The sequence below is a fragment of the Crinia signifera genome, chromosome 9 (genome assembly GCF_055691185.1).
Source record: "Crinia signifera chromosome 9, ASM5569118v1, whole genome shotgun sequence".
Classification (NCBI taxonomy): domain Eukaryota; kingdom Metazoa; phylum Chordata; class Amphibia; order Anura; family Myobatrachidae; genus Crinia; species Crinia signifera.
In genome coordinates this window covers 152,840,143-152,861,169 of record NC_139225.1, presented here as the reverse complement: position 1 = coordinate 152,861,169, position 21,027 = coordinate 152,840,143, and the positions used below count along the sequence as shown (strand labels likewise).

Here is a 21,027-nt window from a genome sequence, read left to right as displayed (position 1 = left end):
GCAACCCGACCTAGTGTGAGATCAACACCACCATTATGGTATGCGAAACACCACAACCACAAACTGGACCTCAATTGACTTTGCGGTCAGCCTGAATTTCCGATTTACACTATAGATGCATATATACATACATAACAGGCCAGTACAAAACAGGATAATTTTAAGGGGAGGGCATCAGGGTTGTATTTAGATTCATGTGTCGAGTGCCGAGGTTAGCGCAAAGGGGTGGAATTGCTGACCTTTGACCTTAGAGTTTATTATTGAAGTAGCTTGGGGGAAAAAGCTGTTTCTGTGCCTGGCTGTCCTCGCCAGTTGAGAGCTGTACCGCCTCCCAGATGGCAGCCTCCTGAACAAGTCACGAGCAGGGTGGGAGTGGTCACTGATAATTCTTTCAGCGCGTTTTGTAACCATTGACCTATACACGTCCTCAATCGCCGGGAGATCCGATTCTATGATTTTTTCCGCTGCTCTTACAATTCGCTGTAATCTATTTCTGTCATAAGCCGAGGCCGAGCCAGACCAGACTATGATTGAGGTACAGATCACAGATTGTATAATTGCAGAGTAGAAGAGCATTAGGAGTTCCTGCGGCAGTTTGAACTTCCTGAGTTGACGTAGGAATCTTCTGATTCATAAAAGCAAGGATTTCATCAGCACAAAATGCATTTGTTTTTCTTTTAGCCATTATTCAGCAGCACACTGCAATATTGTAACACTGTGCCGTGGTGTAGAATGATGCATTCAGCTACACACAGCATAAAACCTGTAGAATCTGAGGTAAATCTGAGTAATTTGCCAAAACCACCACTAGATGGTGCTCAAAACACATAAATGCGGTCAGAGCACTAATTACAGGACGGAAAGGAGAGCAGCACACACCACTAGGGATGGCCATCAATGGCATTGCCATCGATAGTGCTAAACTATGCAATGGCTGACCATTGATATTTTTACATATCGATGGTCATCCATTGTGTTTGTTTGATTTGGCCTGTGGGCCAATCAAAACACGGGGGGCGGGGCTTTGTGGGTGTTGTGGGGGGCGGAGCTAAGCTCCGTGTCCCAGCACTTTGAAAAAAAAAGCAAAACATCGTTTTGCTGTTCCCTCGATGGAGGGAAACCATCTGGTGCTCCCCCATCGATGGCAAAAGTATTTGACATCGGACATGAACCATTGATGATTTCGAATCATCGATGGTCGATAGCTATCCCTACACACCACAGAGATCTTCCGGGTTAGCCCGTATTGCCAGTGCTGCTGAGCCCAGAGATTCTCCGGGCAAACCACTTAAGTGGTTAATGCCCTACATGCTGGGACTTGTGGTTCTCCAAGTCCCATCCTGTTAGGGAGGCTTGTTGGTGCTTTTAATTCTACCACAAAAGCAAATACCTTATTTTATTATTTTTAAATCACTGTATTGCCATCAGCCCTGCACCCACTGCCCAGGGGAGCCGGGGATAGCCGCCGGGCTTGCCCTGGAGGGGGCCTTTATTGGGGGATCCCCACTCCCCAAGCCAGGGTTGACCGGGCCAGGGTATTCATGCTTTGGCTGGGGGATCTTATGTAAAAATTGACCCCGGCTGGGGCATGCCACCACTGGCTGTTGGAGCTTGGTGCTGGTAATAAAAATATGTGGGACCCCAATATTTTTTTGTCCCCCATATTTTTGTAACCAGTACCGGCCCAAGGGCTGGTTATAGAAATACAGGAGAACCCCTGTTTAGTTTGTTCCCTGTGTTTTGGGAGGTAGCACCATCTGAAAGAGCCCAAGGCTGGTTATACTCCTGGGGGGACCCCATGCAGTTTATATTTGTTCTCTATTTGTTACACAGAGAATCCTGCACAGATCTGACAGATCCATGTGATGTTCAGCAAAATACGGGTGGTAAATGTGGTCTATATTTCATTCGTATTATCTGCTATTCACAATCTAATTCAGTAGTATGAATGATAGTAAATTTGCCGATCAGATAGAACTTTATGGCCATATATGACTGAGTAGTATCGATGGTATACTCATTCATACACTCGTATTCAGTAGACCCTGTGTAAAAGATTATAAACAATCTACACATATACTGTTTAATGTGCAAAGAAAACCAACAACTGTGAACTTGCATAAACAATTTATTTGAAAACACAATTAACATATAAATAAAAAAATATCAAATAATAAATTAAATCAGGAGATCTCTGAGGTCCTGCAGGTCGGCTAGCAGTAGCCTCAAATGGTGCTCCGCCCGCAGGAGGGCCCCACGCACCCCCTCATCTGCCGGTGTGGTGTCATCTGTGGGCATGTCAAAGGGGCAAAAATTAGTCATGTTATTCATGCATACATTTCACATACTGCGACATAAATTGCATAAATTTCATTCGTATTATCTGCTATTCACAATCTAATTCAGTAGTATGAATGATAGTAAATTTGCCGATCAGATAGAACTTTATGGCCATATATGACTGAGTAGTATCGATGGTATACTCATTCATACACTCGTATTCAGTTGATCTTGCCGTACATAAATACAGCAAACCAGATGAATTTGGACGAATTTAACATTGAATGGGCACAAATTGCTTCATTCACACTCATTCGATCATGATCAATTTCCCCCAATGAGTAGAGTTTTCCTGCTGTTCCCATTCTCTGGAGCAGCAAACTGACAGCAGCATTCGCTCCCATTGACACACGGATCCCTGATAACAGAAAGCAGCAGCTGTGGATTTTATCCTTGTTATAATGTCGGGCGACTTTTGTTCCTTCCTTATTGACTTTTGCGCACAGAGCGACTCCTCCATGATTGGTCAGAGTGTGAAAGCACTGCTCTGATTGGTATTTGTCCAACTGTAACTGAGGCCCTTTGTATATGGACAAATAAAGGTTCTCACTGTGTTCCTGTAATTAATGAATATCTGCTAATTGCTGTGTAATTATTATACTGAGAGCTGACGGGAAACCAAGCTGTAGTTAATTATCTCCAATTTATTGTCCACATATAGCCATTATATTATCCCTGAGTATTACTTATTTGGCAGCAGACTCCACTCTTCTGTAATTGTAGTGTGGGATATAAATGTGTTACTTCACCCTGTAATGGCGGCTGCAGCATCGCGCATGTTACCTCCCACAGGGGGGGGGGGGTGCGCAGTGATAAGAGGGATGTTGGGGTGCCTGCAGTGTGCACTGCAATACAGCGTACCCCAGTATCACATTCAGTAACATTGCCTCATGTGGCGGGGGGGGGGGCAGGAGGGTACAATCCCCCCCATACAGTCTCTGCCTCTGACCCCCTGTGTCCTCTGAGTGCCCCCACATCACCCCTCTGATACCACAACACATAGAAGTGACATTTATGTCCCTTATAGCTCAGGGAAAGAGCATAGTCCCCCTGAGTTCAGCATTAGTAACCTGTGTCACCACATCAGTGACTTGCTCTGAGTATTACATAGAATAACCTGTGTCAGGAGTATAATGCAGACATCTAAGTGTTAAATAATTGTACTTCAAAATTTAGACTGTGAATGATCCCCCACTCTTCTGTACAATGGTTTCATCTGTCAGTGTCTGTAACTCAGTGTGATTGGTTGTTAACAATCGGAGGGAAAATGCAGCCACTAAGCTGCCTTCAAAATTACTTCACAGCTGATTGGCTGACAAAATTGTTTGACATTTGGTGTAACCAATCAATGATGAGCAGCTTCTCCTCAGTGACAGAATATGTTTGTGTTCCTCTCACTGTGACTGATCCCCTTATACCTGTTCCTATTGGGTGTTCAGATCATGTGACCTGGTTTCCTCCCAGTAAGTAGCATGTCACATACATTCTATATTACATGTTACACATGAGATTCCCCACATGCTTACATACATGTTATCACACACATTATTTATTGTTACATACGTGATGTCACACACATTATATATTATGTTACACGCGTGATGTCGCACACATTATATATTATGTTACACACGTGATGTCGCACATCTTGGCCCTTATTCAGATCGGTGCGGATATTCCCGCATTCTTACGGAGCGGTCCGCACGCCACGGTGTTTTGCCGCATGCGGCCATCGTCCGTAGAAACGCCCACGTGTCCTCCGCATTCGGACGGACTCACTCTTTAAGAACAGGGCGTGTTTACGGACGACATACAAACCATGCGTGTGCGGGAGAAACACTCCGATTCTGCACGGTATTACAGAGTATTACAGAGTATGCTCGGAAATACCGCATCCGACCGGGAGCCAAGCGGTGCTACCGCCCGTAAGCGGAGTATTTACGCCAAACAACCCACTATTAAGTATCTTCTGCAATACATCACATGACCCACTTATTCAATTACCTATCCTCATAAAAAACTGCTTATTTGGAATTGGAATCAATTAGATGCCAATATATCCTTACAAGCATGCCTAACACATGCATTGCACACATTAACCCTTACAGCAATTTAAGTGCAATGGTTTGTATTAGACCCTGTGTAAAAGATTATAAACAATCTACACATATACTGTTTAATGTGCAAAGAAAACCAACAACTGTGAACTTGCATAAACAATTTATTTGAAAACACAATTAACATATAAATAAAAAAATATCAAATAATAAATTAAATCAGGAGATCTCTGAGGTCCTGCAGGTCGGCTAGCAGTAGCCTCAAATGGTGCTCCGCCCGCAGGAGGGCCCCACGCACCCCCTCATCTGCCGGTGTGGTGTCATCTGTGGGCATGTCAAAGGGGCAAAAATTAGTCATGTTATTCATGCATACATTTCACATACTGCGACATAAATTGCACAAATGCTAGGTGACATGTGTGTGTATATATATATATATATATATATATATATATATATCTATCTATGTAGAGAGATAGAGACACACATAGATAAATAGATATGACACATACATACATATATACATACATGCAAACTTATTTACTACATACTGTCTTTTTTTGCCTCTACCCTTTACTCTGCAGAAGACATAACAGTCATAGTGTTTCTTCTCAGTCACAACCCACCCATGACTAACCAATGACAAGCATGTCATGGCCTCCGTCAATAAGAACTTGTCACAATCTGCTCAGTCTAAGTTCAGTGATGGTTCGTGGCATGGGAGTTATGCAAATGTCAGGAATGCACAGTACACATCCTCAAAAATCATAATTCTGTCTAAACCAACCTACAATTCTGTGAGGGCAAAAAAAAAATCTGAACTACAGGGGGTGTTTAGGTAGAGGAGGCTCCTGGGACACTGGCAACTTCTGACTCCATTCCAAGGTAGGCCGGGCCATACTCCATTTATAGCATACATCCTAGAGTTTATAAATAACATTCACCAACAATATAGATTCCACTATTTGATGGGTCATAATCTACGATTGCAGCAGGTGAATTTAATCCACAAATGATCCACTCATCCCTTTACTCCAGGATCCTGTTTAACTACAACGGTTATGTGGCAGTCAAAATGGAGCTCCAACCCATCCCACAAACCTGTGTAATTGAGAGGTGTCCTGGATGAAAGGGATGCCTTGGACACCCCATCTAACCCGTACCTGTATCTGTAGCTACCCACTTTGGTTTCTATATGAATAGTATTGGAACAAAATTTTTAATCACCAGTGCTACATAACAAATACCAGTACAACTACTTCATGAATGATGCATTATGTAAACATACCGATCTGCTGGGACTCCGGGGCTTGGCACGCCTCCTCCCCCTCGGAATCTGAATCCTCTGGGGCAACCGTGGCCTCCTCAGCCCCCTCCTCCGCCAGCTCCTCTGCCACCATGACCACGTCCACCTCCTCCGCCACAAGCACCTCCTCCTCCACCTCCTCCTCCTCCACCTCCTCCTCCACCTCCTCCTCCTCCACCACCACCTCCACCTCCTCCTCCGCCACCAACACCTCCTCCTTTGCCACCAACTCCTCTTCCACCTCCTCCACCACCACCTCCTCAGGCACCTCCTCCTCCTCCACCACCTCCTCCACCATCTCCTCCACCATCTCCTCCAACATTTCCTCCTCCTCCACTTCCTCCTCCTCCACCCTTGCCGCCACCTCCTCCTCAGGGTCTTGGGCCTCCTCCTGGGCCAGGGCTGCCTCGGCCTCTTCACGGGCCTGTCGGGCTCGGGCTCGTGCTGTGTGGTAGAAAAAAAAATCATGGTCAATGTCGGGTCATTGGGGCACATGTATTAATCCATTACAAGACATACATGGAAGGGTGATAATGATGGCAAACGATGCAGGCAAGTAGCTCCTTACTGTTAATGGACTCAAAAATGTGACATTTAAATTATTATGTGATTGTTAGTAATTTGTTCAAACATTACAACCCTGGCATTTATCAATGTGTAACACATATTAGATCTGGCACATTGTATGCATCAGAATCCTCAATGCTATGTCATTACATATAAAAGCCACATGACTGCATGTTAACCAGGAAGAAGCACACATAACAGTCTATGGACTTTTAAACCCATGGACACCCACTTATCATGAGACACATGTTATTGTTTATATATGCTATGTTGTAAGTGCGAAATTTCATAGCTAAAATACTCACAATCAGCAATTTCGCCCCTGATTTGCTGCAACAGCTGGGGCTGGCGCCTGCGGAGGTCCGACCACCGCCTCTCGAGCTGCCCGAGGGACCTCCGCACCCGAGTGCGGGCGTAAATACGGCGCCCTGCCGCAGCATAGGCCCTCCGCTTATGGCGGTTAGTGATAAAGGGCCCCGCACGGCCCAGCCTTGTCTCCATGACGGAGACCAGAACCCTCAGCTCCGCATGTGTAAAGGGGTCTGCCCTTCGTGTCTCCGCCATGTTAACAATGGCATCTATCAACCAATCAGGTGGTGGCATTGGTTGATCACAGTTATTTGTGTTAATAACTTTATTGTTCATCTTTACATGAACAGCGTCTCTGCGCCAACACAAATGGTGACAAATTCGCATGCCTTAAAAACAGTAGTGCTGATGTATGGCAATGAACAAATCTGATATATATAAAACACAGTGTGTATGCACTTAGCAAATCCAATGACGCCTCGCTCCGCCAAGCAACGCGTGCTATAGCTTAGCAACGCATAGCTGTAGTTAGCATTACTTACTCTATGCATCTATGTGTATGCGTACATTTATGTGTAAAAGACACATACACATACTTGCAGGTATCCTGAGACCAGCATTATACACCAGCCCTGCCTGCCTGCCTGCCTGCCTGCCTGCCTGCCTGCCTGGGTGCCTGCTCCTTGAAATGTTGAAACATGTGAATAAATTCAAATATCATATATATATATATATATATATATATATCTGCAAACAAATCATACATCAACACAGGAAAAAATCCCCAACACATTAGAGAATAAATCAATGTACTCACCAGTCATCAGGGATAGTATCAACTACAATAATGAAGATATAACAAACACATAAGATCCCTTGTACAAGGTATAATAATTAGCACCTATATTGAACTTCCCCCAAAACTAAGCACATATGATAAATATCTCCTATTTCTTTGCCATTAGGAGGGCAGGCTGGCTAATTTTAGTTTTGTAACACTGACAACTAACACACTGTACTTATTTGAAGGGCTGATTTTGACTAAAATTGGTGTGTTCTGTCAACTCGATAACATGTACCTGAAGTATCTTTGCGCCACAGAGTCCCGCAGCTGGTATCCCCTCCGGCATTCAGGGGCGCGGGATGGGCGCATGGGCGGATCTTGCGGCTCAGATGGTACCTCCCACTCATCAAAGGGTATCTCACGCCGCACAGCAATGTTGTGGAAAAATATACACAGGCCCACGATCCTCGACACCATTTGAGGCGCATATTGTAAGTCACCACCAGTGCGGTGGAGCACTCTAAATCGACCTTTTAAAAGGCCAATTGAGCGCTCCACCACTTGCCTGGTGGCAACATGCGCCCGATTGAATGCCTCCTGTGGGCCCGGTGCTGGGTAGCTGTACGGCGTAAGTAGCCAGGGCGTACATGGGTAACCGGAGTCACCCAGAACCCACGCATCACGGCCTTCCAGCTCTTGGAGTCTTTGCCATATCCCGGTTTGTCGGATGACATGAGAGTCATGGGCACTTCCGGGAAACTTCGAGTTGAAGGCGAGAATTTCCATGGATGGGCCACATACCACCATCACGTTCAGTGAGTGGAACAATTTGCGGTTCCTATATATCTTCTCACTTCGAGATGGAGGCACAAATGGTACATGGGTGCCATCCACAGCCCCTATCACATTAGGGAAGCCAGCAATTTGATGGAAGGCCTGCTGGCTTCTGCGCAGGGTCTCGGTGGCAAATGTCATGGCCATGAAGTGCCCCTTGCGCCTGAACATGGCCGACGTCACACGCCTCAGGATTCGGCAGAAGGCCGGCTGAGATATTCCAGCAAGTACTGCCACTACTTGTTGGAATGATCCTGAGGCGCAGAAATGCAACACCGCCAGCAGCTGTGTGTGAGGCGGAATTGCTGTCGTGATCCCGTGTAGAGGTTCCAGATCGCTCTGAATTAAGGTGAGCAGATCCAGAATTACATGTGGCGGTAACCGGTACCTAGTAAGTACCTCATCATCGGGCATAGCAAACAGAGTCACCCGTGTGCGATAGATTCTAGCACGTCCTGGCCTCCTTGGCCGACGAGTGGGGAGAGCCGCAAGTGCCCTTAGCCTCCTCTCCATGTAGCGCATCATTGCTTCAGCAACCTATAAAGAAATGAACATAAATACTGATGCACCTATGCACATAATGGCCATATCCCACTACAAATAGATTTGTAGCCTTCAATACGTACAATAGATGGCCGCCCCGTGAAATCCCTCAGATCCATTTGACTCTATAATGATGACACAATAATATGAACTCAATACACACCGTCCAAAACACTCAGATAAAGGTGTCAGCATTTTTTGCCGACATCATGTACTATGAGACATTTCATCTATTGCTGGGACATGTTGTCCTGCAATAGATGAACCCACACAGGTTTAAGACCTGTGAGTGAAATAGTGAACATGTGACATGTTGCAATAATGCTACACGCACTTTGCTGGCCCAACAATCTGTAGTCAGTGAGGCAATGGTGCATACATTCATACACTTACATTGTTAATGGATATCATATCTACAAGGAGCATGGAAGAGCTTACCTTAGACCCTGACAAGTCCAGATCTGGAGACAAATGATTCTAGCAGCAAGTCACTATTTATAGGCCTCTCACATGTGTGGTCTATAACAGTAGAGATGAGTATTGCATGACTTGTGGCCTGGATTATCTAAGGGATTGGGCTACTTTTAGCTTGCAATCAAACGCCACAATACCACAGTAGTCATGAATCAAATGTCATGTCATGCTAGCAAATAGCATGTGTATTGTGCAATAGTCACAGGTGTATCAGAAGATTCTATGCAATGTTAGCATTGGTGCCCAGTATTTCATGTAGAACTTTCGCCAGGTTTTACACAATGGAATTTCCGCCACCGTATGCGGCGCGAAAAAACAGCGACGTACGCTCACGCACGGAACGCAGCTGCCGCTGATGTCCGCCAAACAGGATACACAAACAGTATATAAAGGTGTATTAGAAGGTGACCATGTTGTTGCTAACATGTCTGGATCACAACCAGAGGTGGACCCAGATCTGCAGCAACTATTTGACCAGATGGACTCCAGCACCACCTATGTGCCACTGCACATGCAGGCAGTGGGTAATGAGGAGGCTGCTGGCCCTTCTACAGCAGGGCAACCTGCACCTGACCATTCTACAGCAGGGCAACCTACACCTGGCCCTTCTGCAGCAGGCCAACCTGCAGCTGGCTCATATGCACCATCAGCAGAATTGATTGGAACACAACCGGGGACTTCACAAGGTAGTACCATGGCCAGCACTTCAAGTGCAGCGACACGTGACAGGGGGCGTGGCCAAGGACGTGGCAAGGGGAGAGCCAGGGCAACAGAGGAACCACCCAAAAAAAATAAGGCATATGAAGCACAGGAGCTTGCCATCCTGGTTCCCCGAGCACGTGATTGGATTGAGTGTCCATCGGAGAAGCTGACACACACACGCAGATGGAAGATTTGGGAACAGATAACGGCAGAGATTAATGAAGTAGCGCCACAAGTTCGTGAGACGGACCATGTGAAGAAGAGGCAAGTTGTTTTGTGATACATGTGCCCAGTAATAGCCAAGTAATGATTGAATTGATGCTTAGATGGATTTTGCAAATGGCCCGTGAGGTTGTTACGATACACATACATTATTGCCATGTTATTTCGGTGAGAGTTAGAGTAGGGTGATTGTGAATGTGTATTGTAACGGTGGATATCATAGTTGCATGTAATATTATCTTTTGGACATTAATCACATGTCGTAATATGTAGCACAGAGCAATGGCTGCAACAGCTAACATCTGGAGTGACATGTATTAATATGTCAACTTACATTGCAGGTGGCAGGACTTCAAAACCAACCTGAAGAGGAAGATGACCAAGCGGTGGGAACACAGCCAGACATCTGGGGCCGGGCCCATGCCATCAGGGCTAGAGCTCACCCCCCTGGAGTTGATGGCCGAGAGCTGTATATCAGTTGAGGAGATCAGGGGGGTGAGCACGATGGATAGCGAGGCCCCAGCTGAAGTGTTTGCGTCTTTTCTGGAAGGTAAATATTGGTCATGCCATAAACTTGTGCAAGTAATTATCTTAGAATGTCTCCTAATTGTGTTTATCTTTTTCCACAGACACCCCACCGCTTGGTGACGACTCTGCTCAGGAGGTGGAGGAGTCCGTGCCACCTGGCCCCAGTGGTAGGCCTGTGCAGCAGCAGCCATCGGCCCAAGCCGATTTGGCCGCCTTGGCCCAGATGCTTGGGGACATCAACTAGCAGGGAGACTTGGCATCAGAACGGATGCATAGGACCGAGGAGATCCTGGCGAGCTTGGTCAGCACCCAGCAGGCCATCGCTGCGAGCATGCAGGCCATGGCTGAGTCACATCAGGCCATGGCTGCAAGTGCTCAGGTGCTGGCCGAGCAAGCCACCCGCCAAAATGATCTCCTCCTCCACCATAATGAGCTTATGGTGGAGCTGGTTACCAGCAACAGGGTCCTAATGTCATCCGTTTCTGGTGCATTACCACCGGCAACACTCCCTGCTGGCAGGAGGGGTAGACCAGCCAACCCCTCAACATCATCTGCTCCACCTGCCCCAGCATCTGGCCGTCCCCGAAGAGCTGCTGCACAGGCCAAGGAGCCTACCAAGGCCAAACGTGGTCGCAAATGAACTTGTGGCTGCATTAATCTCCACCGTTATGTGGTCCCAAATCTTCCATTGTGCTGTGTGTGTCAGCTTCTTGTGTCCAATCACGTGCTGAGGGTAACCAGATGAGCCCTTGCTTCATATGTCCTTTTTGGTTCCCCTGTTGCCCTCTTTTGCCTGCCATTACTGTCAGCTGTACTTGAAGTGATGGCCATGGTACTATCTTGTGAAGTCCCCGGTTGTGTTCCAAATGATTCTGCTGATGGTGCATATGAGCCAGCTGCAGGTTGGCCTGCTGCAGAAGGGCCAGGTGTAGGTTGCCCTGCTGTAGAATGGTCAGGTGCAGGTTGCCCTGCTGTAGAAGGGCCAGCAGCATCCTCATTTCCCACTGGCTGCATGTGCAGTGGCACATAGGAGGTGCTGGAGTCCATCTGTGTGCAATTATATTTGTTTTGTATTATTATTTATTTTGCTACATTCCTGCCATGTTGTTTCTTTTTTGGATTTTGTATTTTTTGGTCATTGCATCACAGTGGCATTGACTGTGACATGTATAGAAATAAATTTGTTTACTTTACCCAAAAATGTGTGGTTTCATGAGTACATGTCGAATACACATGTGTATTGCTAGTATTAATATTCAGTCATGTCCATTGTTAGCAGTTTTAAAGTGTCTGACAAGTACAGCATATGTGGGTGTTTAGTAAGGGTTCCTTGAAGCAGCAATGGTTTCAATTAAAGCACTGACAAGCGGCCTATTAGTGAGTAATGAGTAAAGGAGTAGATTCTATTGGGTTCAGGTGTTAATGCTTGTAGTCATTAGGCGGTACGTTCGCCTACCGCATGAACGAGTGGTGTCCGCAAAGCAATAGTACACTTGTGGACACCGCACATTTCTTCCCTTTTTGATCGCGTGCATTCGGAGTGCTATCCGAATGTACGCCCCCCAACATAAGTGTACTCCCCCGTGTCCGCCCATGTTTCCGCCCCGTTTTGCCCACTTTGAAACTACGCCCATGTGACATTCCGCATGACGCCCATAATACGCCCATATTTCCCGACTGATTGCGGGGAACAGTTTTGTACGGGATTTGGCCGAACTGGTACGGAGTCAAGGCGTGGCACATGCGCGTTGCGTTCTCCACGCATGCGCAGACGCCGAAAAGACGCGATCCGAAAGTATGCGGTAAAGTCCGCGTCAATCAGAATAAGGGCCCTTGTGTGTCACGTGTTGAATACACAATGACATGACAGCACGTGTACTGCTCCCGTGTAACATGTTCCTGTGCTGTGTGCAGGTCTCCATTCCGTCCAGCTGATGTACGGCTGTGAGCTGAGAGATGACGGCAGCACCGCGGGGTATGTGCAGCACGGATATGACGGGAGAGACCTCATGCACCTGGACACAGAGAGATGGATCTATATCCCCACCATGCACGAGGCTCAGATCACTGCACAGAGATGGAACAGCCGCGATGTACAAAAGGGGGAGATACACAAGATTTATCTGCAGAATGAATGTATAGAGTGGCTGAAGATACATATCACCAATGGGAGAGAGGATCTGGAGAAGAGAGGTGACACCGCACATTATATACACTGTATATACCTGTATCACATTTATATTACACCCATCATACATCCCTATCAGTTATACTGGTCATTTCCTCATGTGTCTCATTACATTATACTGTCCTGTACTCAGTGGTGTAACAATGGGAGAGAGGATCTGGGGAAGAGAGGTGACACCACACATTATATACACTGTATCTATATACCTGTATCACATTTATATTACACCCCATCATACATCCCTATCAGTTATACTGGTCATTTCCTCATGTGTCTCATTACATTATACTGTCCTGTACTCAGTGGTGTAACAATGGGAGAGAGGATCTGGGGAAGAGAGGTGACACCACACATTATATACACTGTATATACCTGTATCACATTTATATTACACCCCATCATACATCCCTATCAGTTATACTGGTCATATCCTCATGTGTCTCATTACATTATACTGTCCTGTACTCAGTGATGTAACAATGGGAGAGAGGATCTGGGGAAGAGAGGTGACACCACACATTATATACACTGTATATACCTGTATCACATTTATATTACACCCCATCATACATCCCTATCAGTTATACTGGTCATTTCCTCATGTGTCTCATTACATTATACTGTCCTGTACTCAGTGGTGTAACAATGGGAGAGAGGATCTGGGGAAGAGAGGTGACACCACACATTATATACACTGTATATACCTGTATCACATTTATATTACACCCTTCATACATCCCTATCAGTTATACTGGTCATATCCTCATGTGTCTCATTACATTATACTGTCCTGTACTCAGTGGTGTAACAATGGGAGAGAGGATCTGGGGAAGAGAGGTGACACCACACATTATATACACTGTATCTATATACCTGTATCACATTTATATTACACCCCATCATACATCCCTATCTGTTATACTGGTCATATCCTCATGTGTCTCATTACATTATACTGTCCTGTACTCAGTGGTGTAACAATGAGAGAAAGGATCTGGGGAAGAGAGGTGACACCACACATTATATACTCTGTATATACCTGTATCACATTTATATTACACCCATCATACATCCCTATCAGTTATACTGGTCATATCCTCATGTATCTCATTACATTATACTGTCCTGTACTCAGTGGTGTAACAATGAGAGAAAGGATCTGGGGAAGAGAGGTGACACCACACATTATATACACTGTATCTATATACCTGTATCACATTTATATTACACCCATCATACATCCCTATCAGTTATACTGGTCATATCCGCATGTGTCTCATTACATTATACTGTCCTGTACTCAGTGGTGTAACAATGGGAGAGAGGATCTGGGGAAGAGAGGTGACACCACACATTATATACACTGTATATACCTGTATCACATTTATATTACACCCATCATACATCCCTATCAGTTATACTGGTCATTTCCTCATGTGTCTCATTACATTATACTGTCCTGTACTCAGTGATGTAACAATGGGAGTGATGTCACTGTTTGTATATTTGATATCCATTATACCGACTGTAAGTATATGTAGTTATCAGCTGTCCCATATATACCATGGGATTATATGTACAGCTTTCTAATATTACGTATATCTAACATAAGTGGTTGCATTATTTATTTCTCTGTTTCACTTCAGGTTCTAAGTGTAATATTGGAAACACCTGAACTACATTTTTCTGCCACCAGGTGGCACTGCAGAGCTATATGTTATGTATAAAAGAAACTCAGCATGTGACTATAGGTACGGGATTTGGTTAGCAGGTTGACAGTCAGTAGGTTGGCACCATATGGTTGACACAGACAAATGGCTGACTAAAGCAATAGTCCAACATGCAATAAAGTAAATCCTTTTAAATTTCATTAGGTATTCATAGATTACATATATATACACAGAGTAACAATTCAACCACATGTGATTGGACCGATTTTGTCCAATGATCTATTTTGGTCTCATGGACCTCACATATAGTATAGCTAAAATACATGATTCTAACTCAATTAATTTTTTATGTGTGTCATAGACACCAAAGATATCAACACAGATACACAGGAAATATAATTACAATGTCAGGAAATCTAACATGATCCAATTCATTAATGTAGAAAATGTATCATAATGTAACGAAATTTAACGTGATCCAATTCATAATATAGAAAATTTATCATAATGTAAGGGAATTTATCATAATTAAATTTATTAAATAATAACAATCCCTCCCCCCTCCCCTTATTTTAATGTTATACCTCATCCATTTTAACCTCCTAGTATCCCCTCCCTCCACATCCCACCCCTCCCTCCCCCCCTTTCCCCCCCCCTTTATTTTATGTGTGAGGCCCTCTAACCACCCCCCTCCCCTTTCTTCCAAATCATACCAATATGATTAACCACCCCCACCCCCCTCTGCAGAGAAGAGACGACAAGATTCCACAAGGATAGTATGTCTATATATTATTAAGCTCTATCGTGTCATTAAGCCTATTCGGCATCATTGAGCATAGGCGGAAGATCCAGTAGGCTTCCCTACTGCACAGTTTTTTAAACCTATCACCTCCTCTACTGGTACAAGTGATTTGTTCAATGGCTTTTATTTCCAGATTTTTTAAAGAGTTGTTTTGACTTTTTCTTATATGATTTGAGAGAGGGTGTGTTCTCACCCCTCCCAGAATATTCCTCCTATGCTCAAGATATCTTACATGTAGGCACCTAGTGGTGCGGCCTACATACTGCAGGCCGCAACCACATTCTATTACATAGATTATGTATGGAGTTTTACAATTAAGGAAACTTTTTATCATAAATTTCTCTCCAGTTACTTGTGAACTGAATTCAGTGCTTTTTTTCTGTTTCATTTCTGAGCATGTGAGACATTTGTCATTTCCACATTTGTGGAATCCACAGGGTTTTTCAGGGAGCCAATTCAATGTTGTACTTTGTTTATCATTAGACCTATCTTTATTATCAAAATGACTCTGTACAAGTTTATTTTTAAGGTTTTCCCCTTTTCTAAAGATCACCTTTCCACTGGGTTCTATGATATCCTTCAAGAATTCATCCTGCATCAACAAAGAAGTATTTTTTCTTACTATATTTTTAATTTCATGAGAACATTTATTAAATTGAGTTATAAATAATGTTGATCTGTCTTTGTTTGTGGTTTTAATCATATCTATTTGGTCTCTAGGTTTTATTTTCAATAATTTTTCTCTTTCAATTTTATCTGTTTCTTGTATTGCTTTTTGTATCATTTTTTCAGGATAGTTTTGTTCTTGAAATGAAGAAATAAGGTTTTTTGCCTGACGATTATATGCCTCATTTGTTGAGCAATTTCGCTTCATTCTAATTAGTTGTCCTTTGGGAATGTTATCCCTCCAGACTTTGTTATAGGCACTTGTGTAATTGAGGTAGCGATTCTGATCCACTGGTTTGATATAAGTTTCTGTCTCCAGTTTACCCTTATTTATTGAGATTGCTATATCCAAGTAATTAATTTCTGTGAAACTATAAGTGCTTGTGAATTGTAAACCAAAGTTATTAATATTAAGACTGTGAGTGAACGCATGCAAATTTGTGACATCCCCTTTCCAAATTATAAATAAATCATCAATAAATCTGCCATAGAGGACCAGATTCTCCCAGAACTCCCCACCCCACACATGGTCATCCTCAAAGGCTCCCATGTATAGGTTGGCGAAGCTCGGGGCAAATCTGGTCCCCATGGCAGTCCCCCGTGTCTGCAGATAATAACGTGAATTAAATAAAAAATAATTGTGATGTAATATGAATTGAATTGCACGTAAAATTAAACCACGTAGAGAATCAGATAGGTCGGTATCTTTTTTTAGGTATGTTTCCATAACTCTTATACCTTGATCTTGTGGTATGTTTGAGTATAATGCTTGTACATCACAAGTTAATAGGATATAATCCTCTTTCCATTCTATCTGATTGATTAGGTTAAGGAAGTGTTTGGTGTCACGTATAAAGGACCTAAGCTTCTCCACGTGGTTTTGAAGGTAGTGATCAACAAAAAAGGATAAATTATCGGTGAGGGACCCTACACCAGATATTATAGGACGCCCAGGGGGATTGTGAAGTGTCTTGTGAATTTTGGGTAAAAAATAAAAAGTGGGGGTGATAGGATGAGTGATATAAAGAAAATTAAGTGTTTCCTTGGATATAGCGCCCTCATCTAAAGCTTGTTGTAACATGTTTCTCAGCTCTCTTTGGTAATGGGTGGTAGGATTGCCATCCAGGACACTGTAGAACTCCTTATCTTCCAATTGTCTATAAGCCTCTTTTATATAGTCCACAGTGTCCAAGATGACAATCCCACCACCCTTGTCAGCAGATTTTATTGTTATGCTTTTATCTTTATATATACATCTTAAAGCTGTTCTTTCCTCTTTTCTTAAATTGTCATTCCAGATTTTGCTATCATTTTTCTCGTTTTTCTCACACATGGATCTGAATTCTTCTAATGTAGATTTGTAAAAACACTCTACAAATGGTCCTTTGTATTGTAATGGATAGAACTCTGATGGGTTTTTGAATTTTTTCTCTCTTTTAATATCAAATAATTTTAAACTTTTCTCTTTTCCTCCATTTGATTCTTGCTCAAGGGACTCTAATATGTTTATCATTATGTTATCATCGTCATCTAAAATGATGGGATCCCCCTCTTGATTTTTATTTTTCAATGCTTTAATGGCAAAAAATCTCTTCCTGCTCAGGGTACGTACATAGCGATTTAAATCCACAAATAATTTAAATAGATTGGGTTTCGATTTAGGAGCGAAATTTATTATTTAAATCCTTTTTCTAATAATTTTAGTTCATTATCTGTCAATTTTTAAGAGGATAAGTTAAACACTCCTTTTCCTGTGGGTTTTATCTCATGCAGCAGCTTTTTAGGAGTCTGTGATCCCCCTCCTCCTCTTGTTCCTCTCTTTCTCTTCCTCTTGGACGTTTTTGGGGTGTTTTCCTTGGTGATTTTGGGCCTGTTGCTCCCCCTAAAAAATGAGTACTCCTAGGTGAGGCTTCCCATTCCTCCTCTGTTTCAGATTGTAATCTTTCTGTTCTATTTAATCTGGAATGGGGTGGTGTGTAATTTCTCAAAACTTCAAATCTATTTTTGTGGTTGAAATTTCTGACTGGATTCCTGTTGTATGATGTATCATAATCACTTTTTTTTTATATTTATTCCTTATAAATTTCCTATCTGGATTTCTGTTTTGGTTTTCGAACTGGACTTTTTTCTCCTGTCTATTACTACTCATATGTATAATTGTTATGATGATAGTTCTTATTTTCATTTGAGAAGCTCCTTCTGTGGACTTCCTGCCGTCTCCCCCCCCCCCCCCCCCCTGTTGTAACTATGGACCTCCCCCCTTTCGTAATCCCTGGTATCCCTCTCCATCTTGGACTCTTTTTTGGAAATTAATTCATGTTCAAATTCTTTTATATTATTATTTAGCTGTGCATCTCTTTCTTTATAATCTTGTGTTTTTTCAAAACTTTTTAGTTTATTGTATATTTCATCTATTTCTTTCTGTATTTCATGTACTTTTTGTTCTCTGTATTTTATGAGTAATTTCATCAAATCTTTTGAGCATGAGTCAAGTAGCATGTCCCATTCTCTATTGAATTTTTCATCCTCTTTAAAAGCTGATGTTTTCAGAATCCTAAGTCCCCTTGGAATTAATTCAGCGTCCAAATAGCGCTGTAGGGAGACTTGATCCCACCAGTGGCGAGTCTCTGTCATACACAGACCTTCCAATTTATTGAAAAGCCTATGCATATCCAGATCTCCCCCCTCTGATGGTTCAACATTTTTAAAACCATTTTTTAGATAGGAATTTCTTCTCTACATTCTCTCTGATATACATGTCAGTGTTGACATATCTCGCTCTGTGTAAACAATCTGCTGCTAAAGTATGTGGTAAATTACGGTATACAGACAAAAACAAGGTTTGATACTTAGCGCTGATTGATATTAAGCACTGCAGCTAATACCTAGGGGGATTTACCAAAACCCCTAATGGTTTATGGACAAGAAAAAAAGACAGAGTGGTACAGCGCTGTGCTTAATATAATTAATGAATTTATTAAAACAATTTCATAATTAGAACAACAATTTAAAAATATTTAGTATTCAATGTGGCCAACATTGGGACAAACAAGACTAACAAACATGTAATGAAATCAAGCTTCCCTCAGATAGACCCCTTGCAGGTGTTAGTGGGGGTAATTAGTAGCAGCATGCGATTAGGTTGCAGTTTTTAGAGGGTTAGTAATAGCATAAAAGTTATTGGAGTTATCCCTCTGTTAATGCCGGTAGCTTTTGTAAATCAATCCTTAGGTCAGTTCAAAATGTGCACATTCAATAGAGTATACTTAAGTGGGCATCCGGATGAACAGCAGGGAGCCTGTTTGTAGTCTCCTGAACGAACCTCTCCGACCACCGATTATCGATTGGTAGTGGTCCTATCTGAGACCGGTCCGTCAGTGCTGGCAGGTATCAGCTTCTATCCCCAATCCTCTACGCGTTTCTCCGCCTTTTGCTCCGTCAGCGGCTTCCTCAGGAGGTAATACCCTGTAGCTCCGTTTACGCCATTTTATAGCGCTTACTTCTGCTATCTGATTGACGCGCATGCGCCCGTCATTGCGGGTCGCGCCTCGTTTTCGAGTGCGTACATTCTATTACTCTCATTGGCGCTCAGTCATTTATACTTGCGGGTCAAACCTCGGTCTCATAACGAGTCTGATCTTACTGCTTCCAATGGCTTTTTGTTAGGCTTTGATATATGTACGTCTCTGCGTATCAAGCCTCACTTTGGGGCCCATCCCCATACGTTTTGTTTATACGCAACCATAGTTACTAAGGCTTGTACGGAAATATGGTTTATGTCCATTTTCATCTCTCATATGGGACTCGAATTATGAGAACAATCCTGTAACATCCTGATAACTTATAGTCAAGTATATACTTTTTGGCGTGGATATTTATTATTGCGGCTACTACATAGGATATTATGCTTCGATCTTCCAGGGATATTTCTTAAAGAAACAGACAACATTTAACATATATACACAAATTCTCAAAAAATATATATAAAAATTATATATAAAAATATATGTATACAATAAAATTAAATATATGAATGTACACAGAGCGAGATATGTTTTTATATATGTAGTATAATTCCCAAGGCATGATTAGCAATTCCCTATGCAACACATACACATATATATATATATACGTTGCATAGCAATAAAGTAAATCCTTTTAAATTTTATTAGGTATTCATAGATTACATATATATACACAGAGTAACAATTCAACCACATGTGATTGGACCGATTTTGTCCAATGATCTATTTTGGTCTCATGGACCTCACATATAGTATAGCTAAAATACATGATTCTAACTCAATTAATTTTTTATGTGTGTCATAGACAAGCCTTACATATAACATCAGGCCATGAATGACTGCACTATAAGTAGGGCTATTACCCATCCTCATAGTGGGATTGGCCCTGTACTGACCAGTCTGGGGCTGGTGTTCCCTATATCAGGGCCCCTTACATATAACATCAGGCCATGAATGACTGCACTATAAGTAGGGCTATTACCCATCCTCATAGTGGGATTGGCCCTGTACTGACCAGTCTGTGGCTGGTGTTCCCTATATCAGGGGCCCCTTACATATAACATCAGGCCATGAATGACTGCACTATAAGTAGGGCTATTACCCATCCTCATAGTGGTATTGGCCCTGTACTGACCAGTCTGGGGCTGGTGTTCTCTATATCAGGGGCCCCTTACATCCAACATCAGGCCATGAATGACTGCACTATAAGTAGGGCTATTACCCATCCTCATAGTGAGATTGGCCCTGTACTGACCAGTCTTGGGCTGGTGTTCCCTATATCAGGGGCCCCTTACATATAACATCAGGCCATGAATGACTGCACTATAAGTAGGGGCTATTACCCATCCTCATAGTGGGATTGGCCCTGTACTGACCAGTCTGGGGCTGGTGTTCCCTATATCAGGGGCCCCTTACATACAACATCAGGCCATGAATGACTGCACTATAAGTAGGGGCTATTACCCATCCTCATAGTGGGATTGGCCCTGTACTGACCAGTCTTAGGCTGG

The 21,027-nt window shown here is 43.1% G+C and overlaps 1 protein-coding gene across 1 annotated transcript in view; it reads left to right on the top strand.

The window, feature by feature from the left end:
• The window catches only part of LOC146036349 (putative HLA class I histocompatibility antigen, alpha chain H), a 92,832-nt gene that overhangs the window by 61,217 nt on the left and 10,588 nt on the right, over positions 1–21,027 (top strand). Inside the window, exon 3 of the mRNA XM_083160305.1 lies at positions 12,581–12,859. Within this exon, the coding sequence (XP_083016431.1) occupies positions 12,581–12,859 (279 nt within the window). The remainder of the gene's footprint in view (positions 1–12,580; positions 12,860–21,027) is intronic.